Source organism: Anser cygnoides, chromosome 2 (assembly GCF_040182565.1).
Source record: "Anser cygnoides isolate HZ-2024a breed goose chromosome 2, Taihu_goose_T2T_genome, whole genome shotgun sequence".
NCBI lineage: Eukaryota > Metazoa > Chordata > Aves > Anseriformes > Anatidae > Anser > Anser cygnoides.
In genome coordinates, this window is record NC_089874.1 from 10,568,229 (window position 1) to 10,587,301 (window position 19,073).

Sequence of the window (19,073 nt, forward strand, 5' to 3'; positions counted from 1 at the left end):
TTATCATCTGTAGCACATGTTTACCATTTATGGCTCATCACCAGCACATGCAACCACTCATATTCCAAATGCTCGAGAAGCTCAATGGTTTAGGAAGAAAGGCCATTAATATTCTGAACTGTTTGGAGCCATCCAAACTTGGAAGGGCTCATGACTTTGTACTGCCATGCTCGGAAGCCTTTGACACACGTCGCTAGCTTAAGTCTTTCCTAACAAGTACAGCTTGCATACATAAAGCAATATTGATTCAGCTGTGCATAACTGTTTATAAAGCCTTTCAGAGACATGGCATCTTCAAGCTTTACTGCAGACATTAGAGCATGGCTTCCTAGGAGAGGTTTAGTGACTGTCAGTGAGGCTTGACTTAATGATGCACACTGCGCCAACCACTGTATTTAATTAACTTTCTTGGTTGGCCTCACAGAGCTGTTTTCTACAATCTGATCTTGTCTGCATGAACCCTGCTATGATTGTGTGCTGGAAGGAGACTTGCAGCCGCAACATTTTCATAAATAAAACTACCTCAATTTATAAAGGCTGTGCTGATAAGAAGCAGAGATATTGTGGTATCCACACACAGATAAAACACAGCACAAAGCTTCTTTCTGAGGCAAAATATCTGGAGAGCGAGCCTAAAGGAGAAAATGCCATCCTTCTAAATGAACAGTTCCAAAAGTTTAATAAAGGGAAGATCCAGGACAATAAGGAATGGCTGTTTTGAAATGAACGCCTTTATCTACACCACATGGCATCTTTCCCAGTGGCACTACCAGAATTCAATAGTGTTTCATAAGAAAGGATAAGCAATAGTGCACATCTTCACTGTGCTGCTTTCAGCAGCCTGTTTAAGACTTCCAGCTAGGAAGCTATTTAAGCTGACACTTTACATGAACTGCTTTACTTGTCACTTAAAATGCAAAATGGAACATGACTATGACATATTTCTGCTTCACCAACTGCACTAGGGTTAATATATACATTTAATATATATAAGAACAAGGAGTGTTCAAGGATAAATGAGGGAGTTCTGTTTCAAGAGACCATCTAAAAATTCCTTCCTGATGTTTCTTTTTCTTTCCATACAAGCACATTCTAGGTATAATGGTTAAAAAAAATGCCACATGCAACACATGGGCTAGCTCATTTACTTAAACTTTTAACACAGGCAGTGAGATGTGTGTGAATGTGAGTGCCATAATGCTCCATAACCACAGCTGTCGCTACACCTGCCCTCACTTTCTCTCTTGTTCTTTCCCCTTCTATAGATCTTGTTTAATTAAGACATTTTGTTACTTGCTGTCATTGGCATCTGTAGCAGCTTACCAACACTTACTGGGGAGCAAGCATTTCCAAACTTACAGACACTAGATTATTTTCTATTAGTGTCTGCAGCTCATTAGCATATCCACCTTTCATATCAAGTTTTTTAGGCTCACATTTTCAACCTTCAAGCATTTCGTACAGGTGAAAATATCAGTGCCTCCCATTGTAAATGAGAAGTAATGATTTACTAGAAATAAAATAAATGACACCTAAGCCATTTCACCCCTAGAAGCTCTAGCTTGGCAAAAAAAAAAAATTCAGGAAAACTAACTCAGTCTTTTTGCTTGGCTTATCATCATGCCATTAAAATAAACATGAAACAATATGTTCCTTTTTAACCACTTGATGAGTCAGTGCAGCTCAGGAAACTGATAAAAGGTTTATGGAAATAAATTAATATTGCATGAACACTGCTGGAGCTATTAAACAAACATAAGTGAGAACCCATCACTGAAGCCAAGAGACCTTTATATGATAAGGGAAAATTGCAGAAAAGTCAACAATCATTATTACAGCAGGTTCTTTGCCCTACAAAAATGGCATATGACCTAAACAGATGTAGTGATGCAACTGATACAGTTGTTGTTTATACCAGATCTTACAACTGGATTACATTGCTTTTGACAGTCAAATAAGCTTCTTTTAACATCCCCTTTTTTATTCATACAAATCTCACTTATTAAAAGCTTTCCAAATTTAAAAAAAATAAATCACTTTTTTGAAATTGTCTAACAGCATGGAACAGCTCAGTTACTGATGTTTTGGTTATTCTTTTACAAGCCTGACACATGACTAGTACTTGAGGTCTCCAGTTGATAACATTGTATGAGATAACAACAGAGTGTGACTGATGTTTTCAGTAAGGAAACCCAGTTTCATTTTTGAAAGCGCACTCAGTTCAGCTACCTTTGCTGGAGGCCGAGAGAAAGATCAAAACTACCAGCCTTCCTGCAGGAGTCAGACTCAGACCTGCAGATCACAGATCCTTTAAAGATGTTACCTAAAAGTAGGTCCTGTTTCTTACCCACATTCGCACTGTACTTCAGAAATATACCCTTGTGCAACCACGAAGGAGACAAACCTTTCTGTGACCTTGCAATACACAAAGCAAGCTCTGCTCCCAAGCATAGAGACCTCCACAATCTTAAGCTTCTGAGCTTTCAAGTCAGCAAAGCATTCTCATTTCAATATATCAGGATTTCTGATGAACTTTAGGATTGCACTTGAACCAGGAGGAGTTTGGGCAGGAAAAATTGGAAGGAATATCCACAAGCAAACATGTTTTATCTTACACATAAAAAGTTCTGAAAGTATTTTAGTTCTCCAAAGTATGATCTTCCAAATATTCTGTTAATTTTCTCAACAATGATATATTTTTATTTGCATCAAGGACAGCATTTAAAATCTACTCTGGACACCACACATCCAGTTGGGGAAGGAGAAGGGAAGAACGAACCAAACATTTTGCTGTAACCTTAAACACAGTGACAGAATCCCAGAACATTTTCCTTTTTTTAATTAAGCTCAGACATTACAACATAGCATTGATTGATTGTCTTATTCATTAGTGACCTCTCTTTAAGTTACAGTTACACCAAACTAATAGTGGATCTATAGAAGATGTCCACTCTGAATTCAGAGACAATTTCCACAATCAAAGTTTGTACTCTAATGAAAAATCACGCTGAGTTTTTAGAAACCATATTTATAACTAAGAAAACAGGTTTAGAGCAAGAAACTAAGTGACCTTCATAGGAACATCTTTATTGAAGATTTCCGCTGTCAAAAAAAATATATATGTATTTTTACTATCATCATCTCTTGCATAAATCCTCCATCACATACTGCCTGACAGATATAGCTGTTGCCTATAATAAGACCCTAATAGCCATACTTGCATTGGGAAGACCTCAACTAGGTGCTTGAGATCATTGCTATCAGCAAAACACAACGCTGCAGAGAACTGCCACTACCCTTTCTGTGTCAAACACAGAAATCCTCTGAGTTTCAGCATGGTATAGAAACAACCTGAAATTATAATTTTGCACAAGAATTATCTTTGAAGATGTTAATAAATCTACTGTTTCTAACTGTCTAATGATTTTATGGTTGAGGAGTTGGGAGAAAATATTTCTGTCCTTCATTCCCTCCTTTGTGTGTATTTAACTGACGATGAACAATACTAGGAGTTTAACATCAAATTCATCTTAGATATTCATTAAATTAGGATTTTAATAAATTTCATTTATAAGTAGACACATTATTGGCTCCTGTGTTTGATGGAAATGAATACATCTGCTTAATGTCAGACACTCACCAACAGAAATTTTATATTTAATAATTTTTAAAAATCCATAATTACAGATCTATATACTTTATGACAGTAATTGCTTCAAAAGATCTCTTTAAACATGTTTTTTCATCAAGACTTAAACGATTTCATATAGCACATTAATGATTTTAGAGTATTGTCAAAAGAGTCATTCCTAATCTTCCATTAGACTCATTCACACGTTTGTGTTGGCTTTTTGTTTTTTACTTACTGAAAGGAAATTGAAAGAGAGCAGAAGAAATCTGCTTCTGCAAATCTAGCTCAAGTGAAATCACAGAAAAAGGAAGCAGTATAATCAAGAACAATGGTAGTCTTTCTTTGAGACCTTCTTTCTTATTATAATAAATAATAACCTTTTGAATAAAAGGAGACTGGTAATTACTCAACATCAGCCTCTAAAAAGATGAACAACCTGAAGTTATTTTCATCCTGTATGAAGACAAATTAAACGTTAGCATATTTCAGTGTGTTTAATTTAATTACTATCTATTTCTCATGAAAGGAGATGTTGTTCAAGGTTGATTTTTTTTTTTTTTTTAAGTCTATTAAATTTTCCCTACCTGCTGACCAGAACAGTCATGTCCTGTTGTTGATGTCCCCCCTACACCCCATTCATATATAGATTTGGCTTATTAAATTGACCACACAGCAATTACACTGCAGAGGACAGAGTAGTCAGCAAACAAAACATTCAAGACTTACCATTTACACAGATTTCATAAGATTTGCAAAGGTCATCTTCAAACAGGCAACCTAAAAACACAATAGAAAGGTAAAAATTAATACAGGTTTCAAACTGTGGATAATTAGCACAGACTGAAGTCCCCTCAGGCTATTAAATGCTCAGCAAGTGTCAGGCATTTGGTTGCCCTTAGGAGTCTAAATTGGGCAGTACAGAAAGTTAAGAACACAGTAACAAAGCTGGTTAGACAGTACATCTTTCTAACTGGTTACATCCAGAATAACCTTTGCTGTTTTTCTTCCCATTATTCCTCTGCTGAGGATTAGGTTTTCTCAGTGCTCCTCTTATTTAGTAATTTGAGGAACTTTACATTCCCCAACTTTGAACACAACACACACAACAGCAGAGTAATGCTGCTACACACTGCCAGAAATCAGGAGTTTCCTCAAGCTATTTACACTGCAATGAGACAAGACTAGGAAATAGATATAAAATGCTTGAAATAGGTTAAAAAGCTGCAGGCTTTGATTTAGTAACTGCAACCATACACCATGTCTAGATCCTCAAGAGCACTTACTCTTTGGAGAAAGGCTTAAAAATGAAGCCATCCATAACAAGACCATGATAACTTCACAGACAGCTGACAAACCAGTGCAGTTCCTGGCATTGTCTCCCCCCATATTTGAAGCAGGAAATTTGTCTCCAAACTGGCTCCTTTGCAGCTCCCTGCTATGCCAGCCCATCCCTCACCCTAGAAACTGCATCCCTGTTGGCAAACCCAGCTCATCCACTTGGACACATCTTCATGGATGACAGCCACAGTCCACCTGTGGCTGATAGCACCAAGCCAGGTAATGAGACATTTGTTATTACCCCCTCTGTCTGCAGCTGAAATGAGCTCCTGCTGGTATTCCTGAGAGCAGTAAGGCAGGTAGGATGCTGTCTGCTCTGGTCACTCCACATGGGGACAGGGACAAGGACCGAGAGCAGAAGCAAAGTGAAGTATCACACTACTGGCAAGGGCATCCACTCTATTAATCCAACCACTAGTTTCTTTACTTTGTCTTCTCACAAAGATAAAAAACTAGGACTGGATAAACTCCAAGGAATGAGGCTTTATTTTGAATACAGACACTGCCCTAGAGAACACATTTCTACAATTAAGCCTTTTAACATCTCTGGGAAGTACCTTAAGTTTATAAATAACACAGTTATAGAAATCAAATGGTCTTGAGCAGTTCCACACTGCTTCACCACACCTAAACACCAGAGCACATCCTCTCTTCCCAGAAGCAGAGTACAACGATCTCTATTCAGTCAAACTGATTAAGTAGGTTGATTTAACCAAGAAAAAACAAAAGGCTCAAGACTCTGTCTATGAAGTACACAAGTCTTAACCCTGCTAAAAGAAAAGTTCAGGAGGAGGAGTGACTTATGTATGCCTGCACAGCCTTTCAGCAGGTAACTGTATTAGCACATCATTAAGCCTGAACTAATAAATTATGTCTCTCAGCAGGATTTATTAGCACAGCGCTAGGTCTGAGCTAAGCATCTACACAAATTCAAGTCACGCTGGTGCACTGGCAGAACCACTTATATCTACACCCACACCTACCCACAAAGACCACAAACGCAACCTAACAAAGATGACAGCCTGCAACATGCACGTTGATAAAAGCGTTCTCTTGTCCTTTTACCCATGCACCGATAAACTGTGAGTATTCCTTGGGCAGCTTGTGAAAGGTGGAGAAAGCTTCAGATTCAGAAAGGATTCTGCAAGCAGAGCACAGCAGAACGGCATGTGTCTAAACAGTCCACAAATTCCAGTTTGTGACATTTTGGAGACATGTATAGTTTTGTTCCAGACAAGTCTACTGTAGCAGCTGCTTGACCTGAAACAGCATCTAAAAACTCCCTGAAGATATTGCAGCCTTGGTGCCAACCTAGCAGAGCAGAAGGATGCCTTGACTGGGTATTGACTCATAAAGAACCTAAGAGAAGAACAGTGGCAGGCAGCGGCCAAAACACATCAGCACAGGCTACACAGCACAGAAGGAGCGCTAATTAAAAGCACAGTAATGATCACTTCAAAAATTAAAATCTTGAAAAAAAAACTTTATGTACTAATACAGAGTAGATAAACAACAGGTGTACTTCAAGATTTCTGTTTTCAGAGATCTGAGGTTGCCATTTCTTCTAAAAGAGAAGTTCTTATGGTTAGGAAAAAATCCCCAGCAAAACCTGTCTGCCTTGATTTTCTGACTAGATCTCAAAGGGGTTAAAACCAGAAGCCTGAGATGGCCTTTTCCTCCAAAGCACTACAGGAGGTGCCCTGTGCCCAAGGAAGAACAGGAGTCTTGTGGTTGATTTCTCACTCCACCATGGCTGGGCTGTAGATCCTAAGGTTGTCAGATGAGTTTGAACCAGAAGTGTTTCCAGTGGAGTCAAGGTAAAAGCAGCGACTGGTTCATGCAAGCCCCTTGTGATTTCGAAACACCTGGAAGCTGCTAATGAGGGCCACAGCCACCTGCTGCCCAAAGCCACCTGCTAGAGATAGGCTGTCCCACAGTATACTGAAAATCTGGATTTTTCTGCTTTTCAGATTAAAGAGGAACACCATGATTACATTCAGATACAAAGACATAAAGAGCCAGGCTACATGACTACAGAACTCTGACTCAAATGCACTCTGCTTTTGCTACATACGCTTTGCATTATCACCTAATACATTTCCATGAAAAGCACAAACGAAAATTGATTTTGCCATGTTTTAGTTCCTCTTTTGATAGTAGTTGCTTATCAGATGCTGACTGCAACTAGGCATTTGATGCCATTAGCCTTGAAAATTTATGCCTTGGAGAGCAAATTGATAAAGTCAACGCATAGAAAACTATATCCATCTACGATTACCCTAAAATAGACTACAAGGACCTCTAAACTCCTTGAAAAATATTGTATTTCAAGTTATTACTAGTGTTAATTATTATGTATATTTCACCCAGTCAATGTGCTAATTTAACTACTAATTTATCTTTTGTTGTTATTGCTGTGACATTAAGAAGCATCGTATTTCATTTAAAATATCATCTACCAACTAATAGTAATGATGGCAATAAGTCACCACTGAAGAGTGAAGAGGCATTTTTTCCAGTCGGCACTTAAATCAGTTCATGCCTCATGGGATCAAAATTAAATTTCATTTTCTATAAAACAAATCCTCTACGAGTGATCTTCTCCCAAAATACATAAACCTGATGCAATACCCCTCAACGCCCTCCTGTCCCCCCAAAAAAAACCCACCTCACACATTTACTTCATACAGCAACCCTTAAATAAATTCTTCATATAGCTTCAACCAGTTGAAGGTACACAAAGGCACTCCTTTGAATATATGCCTAAATATGCCAAATTAAGTTTTCCAAGAACTCAGTGCAGACAGCAGTAGATTCAGATGTGTCATTTATGCAGTAAAATGTAAATACATGAACCTGGCATTGCAGCACCAAGACTATTTTACAAGCTCAATTCTGCTAGCCCCTTGTGTCTTTTCAAGAAAAGACCTTTCTAGCATTAGTTAGCACACACCAAAATCCAGGGATAGTCAAGATTTTGTCACCTAATGAACTGATTTTAGCATTGTGTTTATTATTGCTTTTCTTAATCTAGAACACAGGTTTGTTACTTGACCTGCATTAACAATTTACCTTTTCACTAACACTTATATGGCCCTAGTGATAAATCCCACATCTCAGTGGTAACAAAGGTGGCTGGAACAATGCCATAGTGGCACATAGGTGCACCAGCACCCACAAAAACAAGTTCAATTGTAAGCTTCATCATCAACTCACCATGTAACCAAGGCACACAAGCCTACATTGCACAACTTAATAACACAGGGAGAGCTTTTCCCTTACACATACAGAAGTTGTTTAAACTCCAGGTAAGCAGGACCTTACCCCATATACTTGGGTAAATATGTGCTTTACACATTCTTAAGCATAAAGGTTTGCAAAGGTTTGTCATGCATCCACTAATTTCTAGAGACATAACTCAGTTGCTTACTATTAGACTGCTTCATGTAGCAGGACCATTTGTGTTAGACCCACTTACATATACACCTTTTCTCATTTTTTTTTTAAAGCTTTGTGACTGCCTAAATAAGGGTGGGTAGCTATGCTATATATTACATTACACTTACATGGAATAGTCTTTGTTAACTAGACAAGAAAGTACATTTCATAGGGCTTATCAAAGTCTTCCACCTTCTCTAATAGTTTTTCAGACAATCAATAGTACAATATAATTGAAAAAAAAAAAAGCATTGTTGCAAACCCAAAATATTATAGCATAGGATCTAAAAGTTTAAATTTCTTTGTCAAGATACTCTTATCATGAGACACTATCAAAACTATTCCCCTCCTCTTTTTATCAGGTTTACAGCAGTTCTGCTTTCCTCAATTCAAAGACAAGTTAGGCTTGTTTAAGAGTTTAAACCATTAGACCATGTTGTTTTTTTGGGATTTACAGGAGACACCTCTGAAGATTGTAATAGTCAGGCATGAGCTGAAGTCATCTGAGTTTACTCTAGAAAAAAAGCTGTATTAATTTACTTATTGAGAAAACTATTTTATTGAATCCACTGATCAAATAATTGTATTACATTCATTTTTCTATCCTTTCCCATTAACCAGCCTATGATGATTTTACATTAAACACATCTCATATGAAAATGCTCTAAGTTTGTAAGCAGCTTTACCAGCTACAGCAAAAAAGAGGCCTTGGGCTCTCTTTATCAGAAGATATCTTACACCATCAAAATAAGAAAACAAACAATATACAATAAAAGCTAAATTTCTCCCATACTTGTCAATCACAATTTAGGAAAATAAAAACCTCCAAAATCCTTACCGTTGTTAGGACTCTCCTGTCTCTTCCTTTCGTGATCTTCATTCAATGGCTACATAACCACCTAATGTCTCCTAACATTTGTAGACCATAACGATCTAATATCATCACAAGATTTTAGTCAATAGAGGTTTCTTTAATAAAAAATATCTTTCTAATCTTTTTAATAATTTCAAATGAAAGTTCACTCCTCATTTATCTGCTTCTTTCAGGTTTACTTGCTTTCTGGTAAGGAGACCTTGAAGAGTAAATTCTGCAAAGCACTGGTAATGGAAACCAAAAAGGAAACACCTGGCTGTATCAACTCTGGGCATGTCTGATGGGGGGGGGGGGGGTGTCTCCCTGGTTCATTAGCACCACCTGTGAACGGTTGTAAATAGAGCTCGTGTTTATTTTCATATAGCAGCATTAAGAAATAAGGCCTAAGAATTATATTTTACAAGTATTGCGCTTATATAACTTTGAACCAACAAAAAACAAGCTAATGTATAACAACAATGAGCAACAAATTGATTGGAAGGAAGTATCAAGTATGACTTTCAAGAGAAAATTGAACAGAAAACTTGACTGACGGAGAGAGACATGCTCTTCTCGCTGGTAGAAGTGAGAGAAATGTTGTCCAGCCTGCTGAAGCTGTGATTTATCCAATACATCCTCCTTTGTCTTCTACACACGTATGCTTAACAACTCTAGAATTACACAAAATTGCAAGCATAGCAGGGAAGAATATACTTTAAGCTGATCACGGGTTCCTCTTGTTTTCCTTATTCTACTGTATACGGTAACTCTGTGTGGTTACATAGGCACTATAGGTATAATGTATTATTCGTTACTCAAAAATTGCATGTGGAAAATTAGCTACTGCTCATTTTGTTCAGCTTTATTTTGGCATTCACTCTGATAATAAATGTAGATGTTCCCAATTTCTTCAACTTTCCTTTTTATCCCATTTTTCTTTGCCTATTTTTCCTGTCCCTCTTTTAACTCTTCCACTCTCTTTTCTAGAAGTATATTTTCTACCTCCTACTTGTTCTCTTCTACTCTCCAAAAAAAACCTTTGTTCTACTCTTTCTGTCCCTCCCAAGCACTAGCACAGAGTACTCAGACGTTACCCTTCCTACCCTTTCCCCTCTGTTCACTCACCCTACAAACAGCACGCCTGTCACCTCTTCATCAGTTTCAATTGCTGGGAACGACTGGATCTTCACTCAGGTGCCCTCCACTTCCCTTCTTCCAGCATACTCAAGCATTCCTCATCTGTCACCCTGATGGTGAATGTGCTGAGTAGAATGGCCAAGAAACGGATGAGAGGGGCAGAACTTGCTCCATCCTGCTCCCTCTGCTCAGTGCTCCTCAGGAGCAGAATATGTTTTGATGCATTCTCCTTTATTTTTCATGTGTTGTCAGGATGTGCAGAACAGTCCTCATTGAAGCAGACATTTCATGAAGATGTCAGAACCTCTGACATTTTATCAACAACTGCTTAAAAGAGCAGTTTACCTTTTGGTCAAAATAATATTAAAGGAGCACAGAATACTAAATGAACTTTTCTCCCAGGAGAGAAAATGAGAAAAATATGTGACAGCATGGTAAGTACTGAGTTTTGATCTTCTGCCCTTACTCCATCTTTGATGTTTTTTGAATGTAACAGGTGCCTGATGTTTTTCGTAATACTGTAAACTCTAGAGGGTAGAGATGTTTTTATTATTTTTAATCATGTGTATGTGTACAAAGCCTAGTACAACAAAGCACTGATCACTGGTGAAAGAATCCAGGCCTTCCTGCAATCCAAATTAACAATTAGAAAGATGACACATGAAATCCCTGCAGTGGTTAACTGGAAGATAGTGTAGTCTCTTATATGAAAAGTTTCCAAAGTAAGAAAAGATTTCCCATAAGTGTTAACATATGGCGTTAACACTTCCCTAACTCTGAATTATTGCTTCTTTCAATCATTTTTCATGTACACTGTATATTGAAATATGATCCTAGCCAGAATAATTCACCACGGAATAAAGAGTTCTCATTCAAAAAGGGAAAATGTCAGTACTAAGCTTATAGCTAAGACTTGCCCCTGAAGCCTCAATCACAGGTCATATTAGTGCTTCATTGCCTCCTTCATATCACCTGCTATTCAGCGTGTGCGGATTGATGCACTATGTAAGCAAAATAGTACAAAAATGCTGTGATATATGATGCTATTTCTCACCGCGCAATGGGACTATTGTGTCTTTTCTGTGTTTAGAAGGGAAAAAAAATTACATCTTTTCTTTTGCAGGTAATTAGTCCTGAGCCTGTCCACCACTAAAGAAGGGAATGGCTTCGTGCTGAAAATACTATTAACTTATCTGATCACTAATGCCGTGATTGCAATGATGTAGTGCTTTTCTGCTGGAAAGCACCGGGGAAAGGTCACTGTTAAGAATAATTGAAGATGTGATCAGTAATAACACTTCATGAAGGGAGGAGACAGGGAAAGGCCATCACTAGAAAAGCTCTGGAATAGCATTTGCATTTTGCCCAGGGCTCAGAAGGACATGGCATGTCATGGGCTGATACAGGCAATGTATGATTTAGTGTCATGTTTTTCACAGTAAATATTAAAAGAACTTGCATTGTCTCCATGAAAAATCATGCTGCTAGCCCATATTGGGAAGAAATTAGCACCTCTACCTCTCAGTGTATGATCTGTTCTTTCAAAATTAGAAAATGTTTAATGAAGTGCTCACCTGCTGTATTCAAAATCTCAGAAAAAATCCAGACCAGTCCTTTAATAACTGCGATTCAGTACTTTCTACTTGTTACCAGTTGCTAAAAGAAACTTCCTCACTGGCCACTAAACTGCCATCACCAACTGAAATCACAGCTCTGACCCAAGCAAAAAGCTTTTTGTGCACTTAGCAGAGAAGTTGAGGGCTGAACATCATTGAATCTAAATGAAGAATTCCATGTTGCTGTTTAAATATATCTAAAAGCAGCCTGAAATTTTTAGCTGCTGGTGCCTGCGTGATATCCTTCCCCCTAAAATCTGTGTGCAGCAAGGCCTTCTAGTATTTTTCATAGCCATAAGGTATTGAAAACTTAAAACTGAGGCTTACGTAAAGCAGAGGATGATGTTACCCAGCAAAGCCTTCCTCGGTATGATTGCACGTAGACCAGCAAACATTGCAGTTCAGTGGCCTCTGTCATATTTATTCTGTGAAAGAACTCCTGCCATCATTATATCTGTCAATCTTGTTTTACCCATCAGTAACTGTCAGCCTCATCCTGTATACTTGTTTTAAAAAACAGCGGAATGGAATGAATTCTAAGTCCTAATTATAACTCAATTCTAGCCTTCTTCCACTCTCTGAGTTAAGACGAGCTGGATTGAAGAAGTAATGAACTATTAGATAGAGGAACTAGGAACTGTCTGTCTGGGGGTCATGTGCTTTGGAAGATAGTTCTTAAGATAAAATTTTCCAGGACACTTACATGGGGAAGAAGCTTATGACCTATCATCTGGAGTTAATTAGCCTCCACATTCAGCGACAGTTTTTTGTGGTTTTTTTTTTGTTTTTGTTTTGTTTTTTAAATAGTTCTTTAAAGTTGCTCCTCATGCTTTGGGAAAACTTCCAGTATTCACATAATCAAAGGAAGGAAAAGAGGTATGTTTATCATTTTTCTCTAATAAGCACCAAAATTTTGTTTTCATTATGTGTCAGAGAATCTTAATGAGTATCTGCTTGGTGCTTGAAAAAAAAAAAAAAAGATAACCAGAATTCACAATTCTCATACAGTCATATCGCCTCCAAAAGTAATTACCCAATATTTAAGTTTAATGCGCCTCTCCCAGTGCTGTCTTGAGCAGACTTCAAAAGTAGAAACAATTTGTTGCAGAGGACCGCTCTGGAATGATTGGCTTTTCTGTTCTAATTAGCAAACAGTACAGCATCTTTTAGCTGATGATGCCTGTGTGGACAGCAGCAGTACGACCAATATCTGTCACGTAATTTTTTTCTTTTTCCCTTTCTCTTCCTGCTTAGAAAATCACTCACCTTTTTGTTCCACCCCTGTTGCACAGCTAATTATACCATGGTAAATTATCATGCAGATGTGGTAAAAACAACTTGGGAAGAAAAGAAATGCATCTCATAACTCAGTTGAGCCTGAAGAGCAAGGGGACAGTCCACAGTCATTTACTGCAGGAAAGAATTCCAAAATAGAGAAAACAGCACAAGTGGGTTTGGGAGTCAAACTTTACAGGTGAGCTCCAAACAGGGACACAAGAACCAGGCAGGGCTCTAAATCTGTTTATTTCTGCATACCCATATTGAAGTCTCCTAGATATTGAAAACGTTTTAAATTGGTATTATTGGGAGTGTTTGAAAAAACAGCCTCATAACTTTATCATGCAATTTTGAATCACAATGTTTATTTACAGTGATGAAAACACCCACGTTCATCTCATGAAAGAGGCACTGCTATATACATTTGGTAATTTCTTTAATAAAGAGTTTAAACAGCCCAGGGTAATTCGTATTAAATATTCATGTGCTGGAGAAGAATAATGAAAGTCAATGAAGAAAGTCATAGTCTCTTAAAGTTCTCAAAGGAAAAAAAGAATAATATTAGGTAAAATTCAATGGACTGTGGCACCAAGATTTATCTATAGTTTACCCTGGGAATTTCAATTGTGAATGGAGCTACAGCACTATCTATCAGGAGGCAGTTATGGGAAATAAATCATACAGGGATACTGGTAGCCCACCAAAATTGAGTACTCAGTGAAGATGCCTAAAACTCTTCCTTTTCCATAGAAAAATGCAAGAATCTCATAAATGTTTGTGTACTAGAAATTTCTGCAAAGTTTCTAAGAACTAAGCTGTTCCAATCAATACAAATTATCCCTTGACATATAATCAATGTGCAGCACCATGTGGCTTTGTTCAAGTCCTGGTGGCCTTGCATGGCACTGTGAATCTGGGCATCGCTCCGCATTCTTGTCTGGGATTGACGTTAAAGGGCAGACTTGGGACAATTTTGTTATGCTGATAACATAGCATAACAATCTCTCCTGTATTGATTCAAAACTCATTCCAGACAGTAGTTTAAATTCATTACAGGGTAAAATGATTCACTTCTACTTACTTTTTGTGAAATTACACCAATTTCAAAGAAAATCTGGCCCTGCAAGTGAATGGTCCTGATTTTGACCACTAACTGTGCACTAATTACTCCTGAATCACCCCGATGTATATGAGGCTGGCATTAGAAGCAGCTGTCCCAGCATACATTCTGCTGGTGTCTCTGTGAAGTAGCTCTGCCACTGTAATACCAGTGAGAAGTCTTTTTCTCTAGGCTAGCTGTTGAGAGGCAGGCACCATAACGACATATATCAGAGAAGTAGTTAAGAAAAAGGCTTAAAGCAATTTGATTAAAGCAATTCGTGGAGGAAGACAAGAAAATCAGAGATAATTCTGAAACTTGAAAAATCTGACGTATGCTGAGTAGCACCAGAATTCATACTCTGGTTCCTTCCTAAAAAGTAAACAAAAGACAGTTTTTCTCTCTCTAGGGGAAAAAAAATAATAAAAATAAATGAATAAAATAAATTAGAAGACTTTGAAGTTTATCTAGCCATTAAAATCCTTTTAACAAGAAAACACTGCCCTTGAGAAAATTCATTTAAATGGGAAGAAAAACCCTGAAGTCTGGATGTTTTCAAGAGTTTATGTAGGTGCCTTTCAACTTTAAGCATAGCCAGAAGTCATTACTATATTATAACAACATAGTCCCCAACTCTCATTAACTTAGCATCTAACACCTATTGATTCTGATAGAATTAATGCATTTGAACAGCTTTGTGAATCAGGGACCAAATGCCTCTCTCTTTTTTGTTGTTGTTTATTTTCTTTGTTATTTTTCCCTCTGTACATAATAACAACCAAAGTGTTTGTGTGAAACTTGTGCAGCAGGAGGAAAAAGCTTAGAGCTTTGATAGAACAGATGAGAAAAAGATGTTAACAAACAGTTGATGTTGCATGTCCCCCAGATATCATGAAGAGGGGATATCAAGCTACCTGTAAGCCAGGCCTACTAGCAAGGTCGCCAGAGGAGGATCTAGCAGACTGGAATCCCAGTCTTGGTCCTGTTTTTTGCTGCTGCCCTGGGCAAATCATTTCACCACGACTCCCCTCTTGTATTTTACCCAGTCTTATCTAGTTAAATACTAAAGCTTATTAATTGTTTGTAAGTGGTTAACAGAATGGTGACGTGGTCATGTTTGGAGTGCTACTGATCATCAGAGTACAAATAATAACCTTTGTATACTTATTGTACTTCTCCACATCACAGAAACGTTTTGAACCTTAAAGAAAAATAAGCAGCTGCATAAAGGTAGCAGGAAACATTTGGTAAAACACAAACAAACATCTTCTGAGGAGTATTTTTTAAGGGTGATTTAAGTAAAGCCAAGGCCTTCCATCTCTTCTCAAAAAGTGCTGGGATTTCAACAGAAAATGTGAAGTGGCTCCTTGCCAGCCAGGGAACTCTAGAGCACATAACCTTTTGATTTTTATTCCATGAGAAGCCTTCCAGGGAAGGGGATGGCAGGGGAAGGAAAAGTATCTCTGGGACAAGAATTCTCGTTATTACCCTGAAGGGGCTGGGTAGCAGATAGCCAAGGAGACCTCCATGCCTCAGGAGGCAAGTTGCACACATCTGTACGGCTTCAGGAGCATTATCTGTCATACTTTGTTGACTTGATGTACTGATTAGATACTTCTAATGAAGGGATAGAGTGTTTTCAAGTCTCTGCCTGGATTACTTCTTTATACTCGAAGGCTGACTTATAGATAAGTTTGATTTTAATGGAAGGGAAAATACGGCATACATAAATACATGAGTGAATTATCTGTTCATCCTTTATCATACTCCTTTTGAAAGATCAGGAACGGCAATCATCATGATTGCATGTGGTTACAACTAAAAAACAACTGTACAATGCATGTTATATACAGCTCACTGGTGCTCAAGGGCCATGACCCACTTGATCATAATTCACTTCTGAGAACAGCTGAATGTTAGTCTTGCATATCTTTCATATTCCCACCTAAACTTGAGCTGAAGACTGAAGCTGAGGAAATCATAAAGTCTCCAAAGCATATTTGCTAAAGATAAATTCCATACAAAAAGCAGCGTATCCCCCCAAAAATCTTACTTCACTGAACTTCTGCACATCTCATCGTGACAGTACGGCATAAAATACCAAACACCGTGTACTTCTTGCACTTTTGCAGCAATCTTTATTCCCATCATAAGAGCTTCCTCTGTGCACGTTCCCTGTGCTATCATGAATGTTCCTTCTTCTCCTGAGCTACCAAGCAGAAGGCAAATAGTGGAAAAGAGAAGGGAACAGGGATATTTGCAGCAGTATTTACCAATGGGAAACTACCTCCCAGCTTCCTCCACTGCCCCACGAAGCTGCTCTGAACTCCAGAGCTGGCTGTGCCTGCAGGATCTGAGCTCTCACCGGTAATGATAGCCCAAAGTCTGTGCAACAAAAAAGAACAGGGCAAATTATCTCCAGAGAGGGATTACCAAACTTACTTCAGATTATTTTATTTCATTTAATTTTATTTTTGGAAATACAGAGAACGGAGATGGATGAGGAAACTCAGAAACTTGGGAAAAAAATGAGAAATTTGAAAGAAAACGCTGGAGAGAGACGATGGTTTGACAGACGAGATGGCACACACTTCACTGTGCTATGGAAGAGGAATGTGCAAGAAAAGAGGAAATGGGAAAATAACAGTCTGAGAAAGGAAGTGAAGGAAAATAACCTTTGCAAAAATGTGTGTAAAGCATAATGAGGCTAAAGTGATAAAAAGTCTGAAGTGCAGAGATTAGCCAGTAGCAGAGATTAAGAACAGCCCTGAGCTCTCCTGATGGCACGCTGCACTGACTTTACAGTCGTGCTGCCTTCAGATTGCAGCGTGGCAAAAGGGGCTCTGTCAGTTCTCACAGGCATCCTGAGAACAGAAGGTATTTCACAATAATTCTACGGACAGTTCGCAAACCTATTCCAAAGTTTCATTTATTCAAGACTGGGATTTTTTTCTGAAAATTCTTAGTGATAATATTTCATGAAGTTCTAGTCATGAGTCTTCAGTCCACAGTTGACTGTAAGTTGAGTGGCATTTGCATAATTCTGAGAGACGTGATATTCAGTGAGGTTTAGAGTCAGTCTGGCACCTCATATGTGAGCCTTCTTAAGAATTCTTAAATTATTTTAATGAACCAGTATTATTCAGAAAATATTCTTTTTTTCCTTCAGGAATTGAACTTCAGCCAAAACACTAAACCGGAGTCTTTAACAGCATACTTGGAAACTTTCTATTTGTTGAATATCTTACAAATATGATCTTGTGCTGTTTCTGAATTTAATACTCTGCAGACAGCAAAGACCAATGTGTACTGTGCTCTGTACATCACTGTAGTGTTTACAAAAATTCCTAATTATAACACTAAAAAAAAAGAGAGAGAGAGAGAGAGAGGGAAAAAGGGAGGGAAGGAAGAAAGGAATGAAGGAAGGAAAGCTTTGTGACCTTTATCCCCTGTTCCACAAAGCATACATCATGTAGCAGAAGTACAGGAACAAGATTTTTTTTTAAATTCCCAAATGCAGAAATAACTTTTTTTTTTTTTTTTAGTTCCACCTCATTTGAGGTGTTCTTTCAACAAACATGCAATTGTAATGAAAATGTCTGCAAGTTGTCAGCTGTGGGATTGTTTCATAGAATTTATGTCAATAAATGCAAAGCATGGCAGAGCAGGCTGTTATCATGTGCAAGCCTGTACAAGGACAAAACACGCTGCTTCTTCCCTTCGTTTGGCTCTGCCGAGAACAAAGCTTAGCTATCACATTCACATCAAGTCCCAGCCTTTTGGAGAAACTGGCTTCAGTTTCCTGCAGACAGCTGAAGAGTACCAGGTCAAGGACCAGAACAACAGCCAGCGTAGCTACAGTTCTCCTGCTTTTGTGCAAGTTCCTGGAACAGTTTCACTGAGGGGCACATGGAAAAAGAATAAAATGGAGTTCACAGAAGATGAGCTGTATTGTGATTTTGCTGTAGAAAAGCATGCCCTTGGCAGACTTGGCTTAAATTTCGTTCAGGGTAGCATCAGGATTTTTACTGCTAAGAGGTTTTATCTATTAATTCAACTTCCCTTTAGCTATTAATTGAGTATCAAAGCAACTAAAACAAAAAATACTTTGTGTTGCTTTCTGCGTAATCACCACAAACAGTTTTAACAATTTCACACAGCTAAAAACGTGAAGTTAAGGCACGTAGGTTAAACAAAACAACAGCCCTTGGAGCAGCCATGTCTGCTGGAGTCTTACATCAGGGCAACCCAGCTCTTCATCCTCCCAGGTTAAACAGGGCATGGGGACAGGGCACAGCTGTGACAGACAGGCAGAGAGCAGCTCCTGTCTGGCCATACGTGAACGTACCTGCATGCCCCCTCACTCCCAGAAAATCCTCGCTTTCCTCATCCTTGGCAGTGCTGCCCATTGACGTATGATGATTTAATGGCATCCAATTCGTGTATTTATGGGTTAAAGGTAGAGCACACATATAATATATAACTACTACACATTTACTCTTGTTTTTAGTCGTAATGTTTTATTTACAAAGAGATATGAAAGCGTTTGCACATTATAAGTTTTGGGGGGAATAAAATAGGAAAAAAAAAAAAAAGAAGAAGAAACTACTGGATGCTAGAGCCTTTTGTCACTCCAGAAGTCCCAAACTTGTTTGCACTATGGATACAACCATTTCTAGGGAC

General features: G+C 38.2%; 1 protein-coding gene across 3 annotated transcripts in view; it reads right to left on the reverse strand.

Moving 5' to 3' along the window:
• The window catches only part of PTPRN2 (protein tyrosine phosphatase receptor type N2), a 646,903-nt gene that overhangs the window by 578,274 nt on the left and 49,556 nt on the right, over positions 1 to 19,073 (reverse strand). For all 3 annotated transcript variants that reach the window (XM_066991452.1, XM_066991450.1, XM_066991449.1), the window contains exon 2: positions 4,358 to 4,408. In XM_066991452.1, the coding sequence (XP_066847553.1) occupies positions 4,358 to 4,408 (51 nt within the window). The remainder of the gene's footprint in view (positions 1 to 4,357; positions 4,409 to 19,073) is intronic.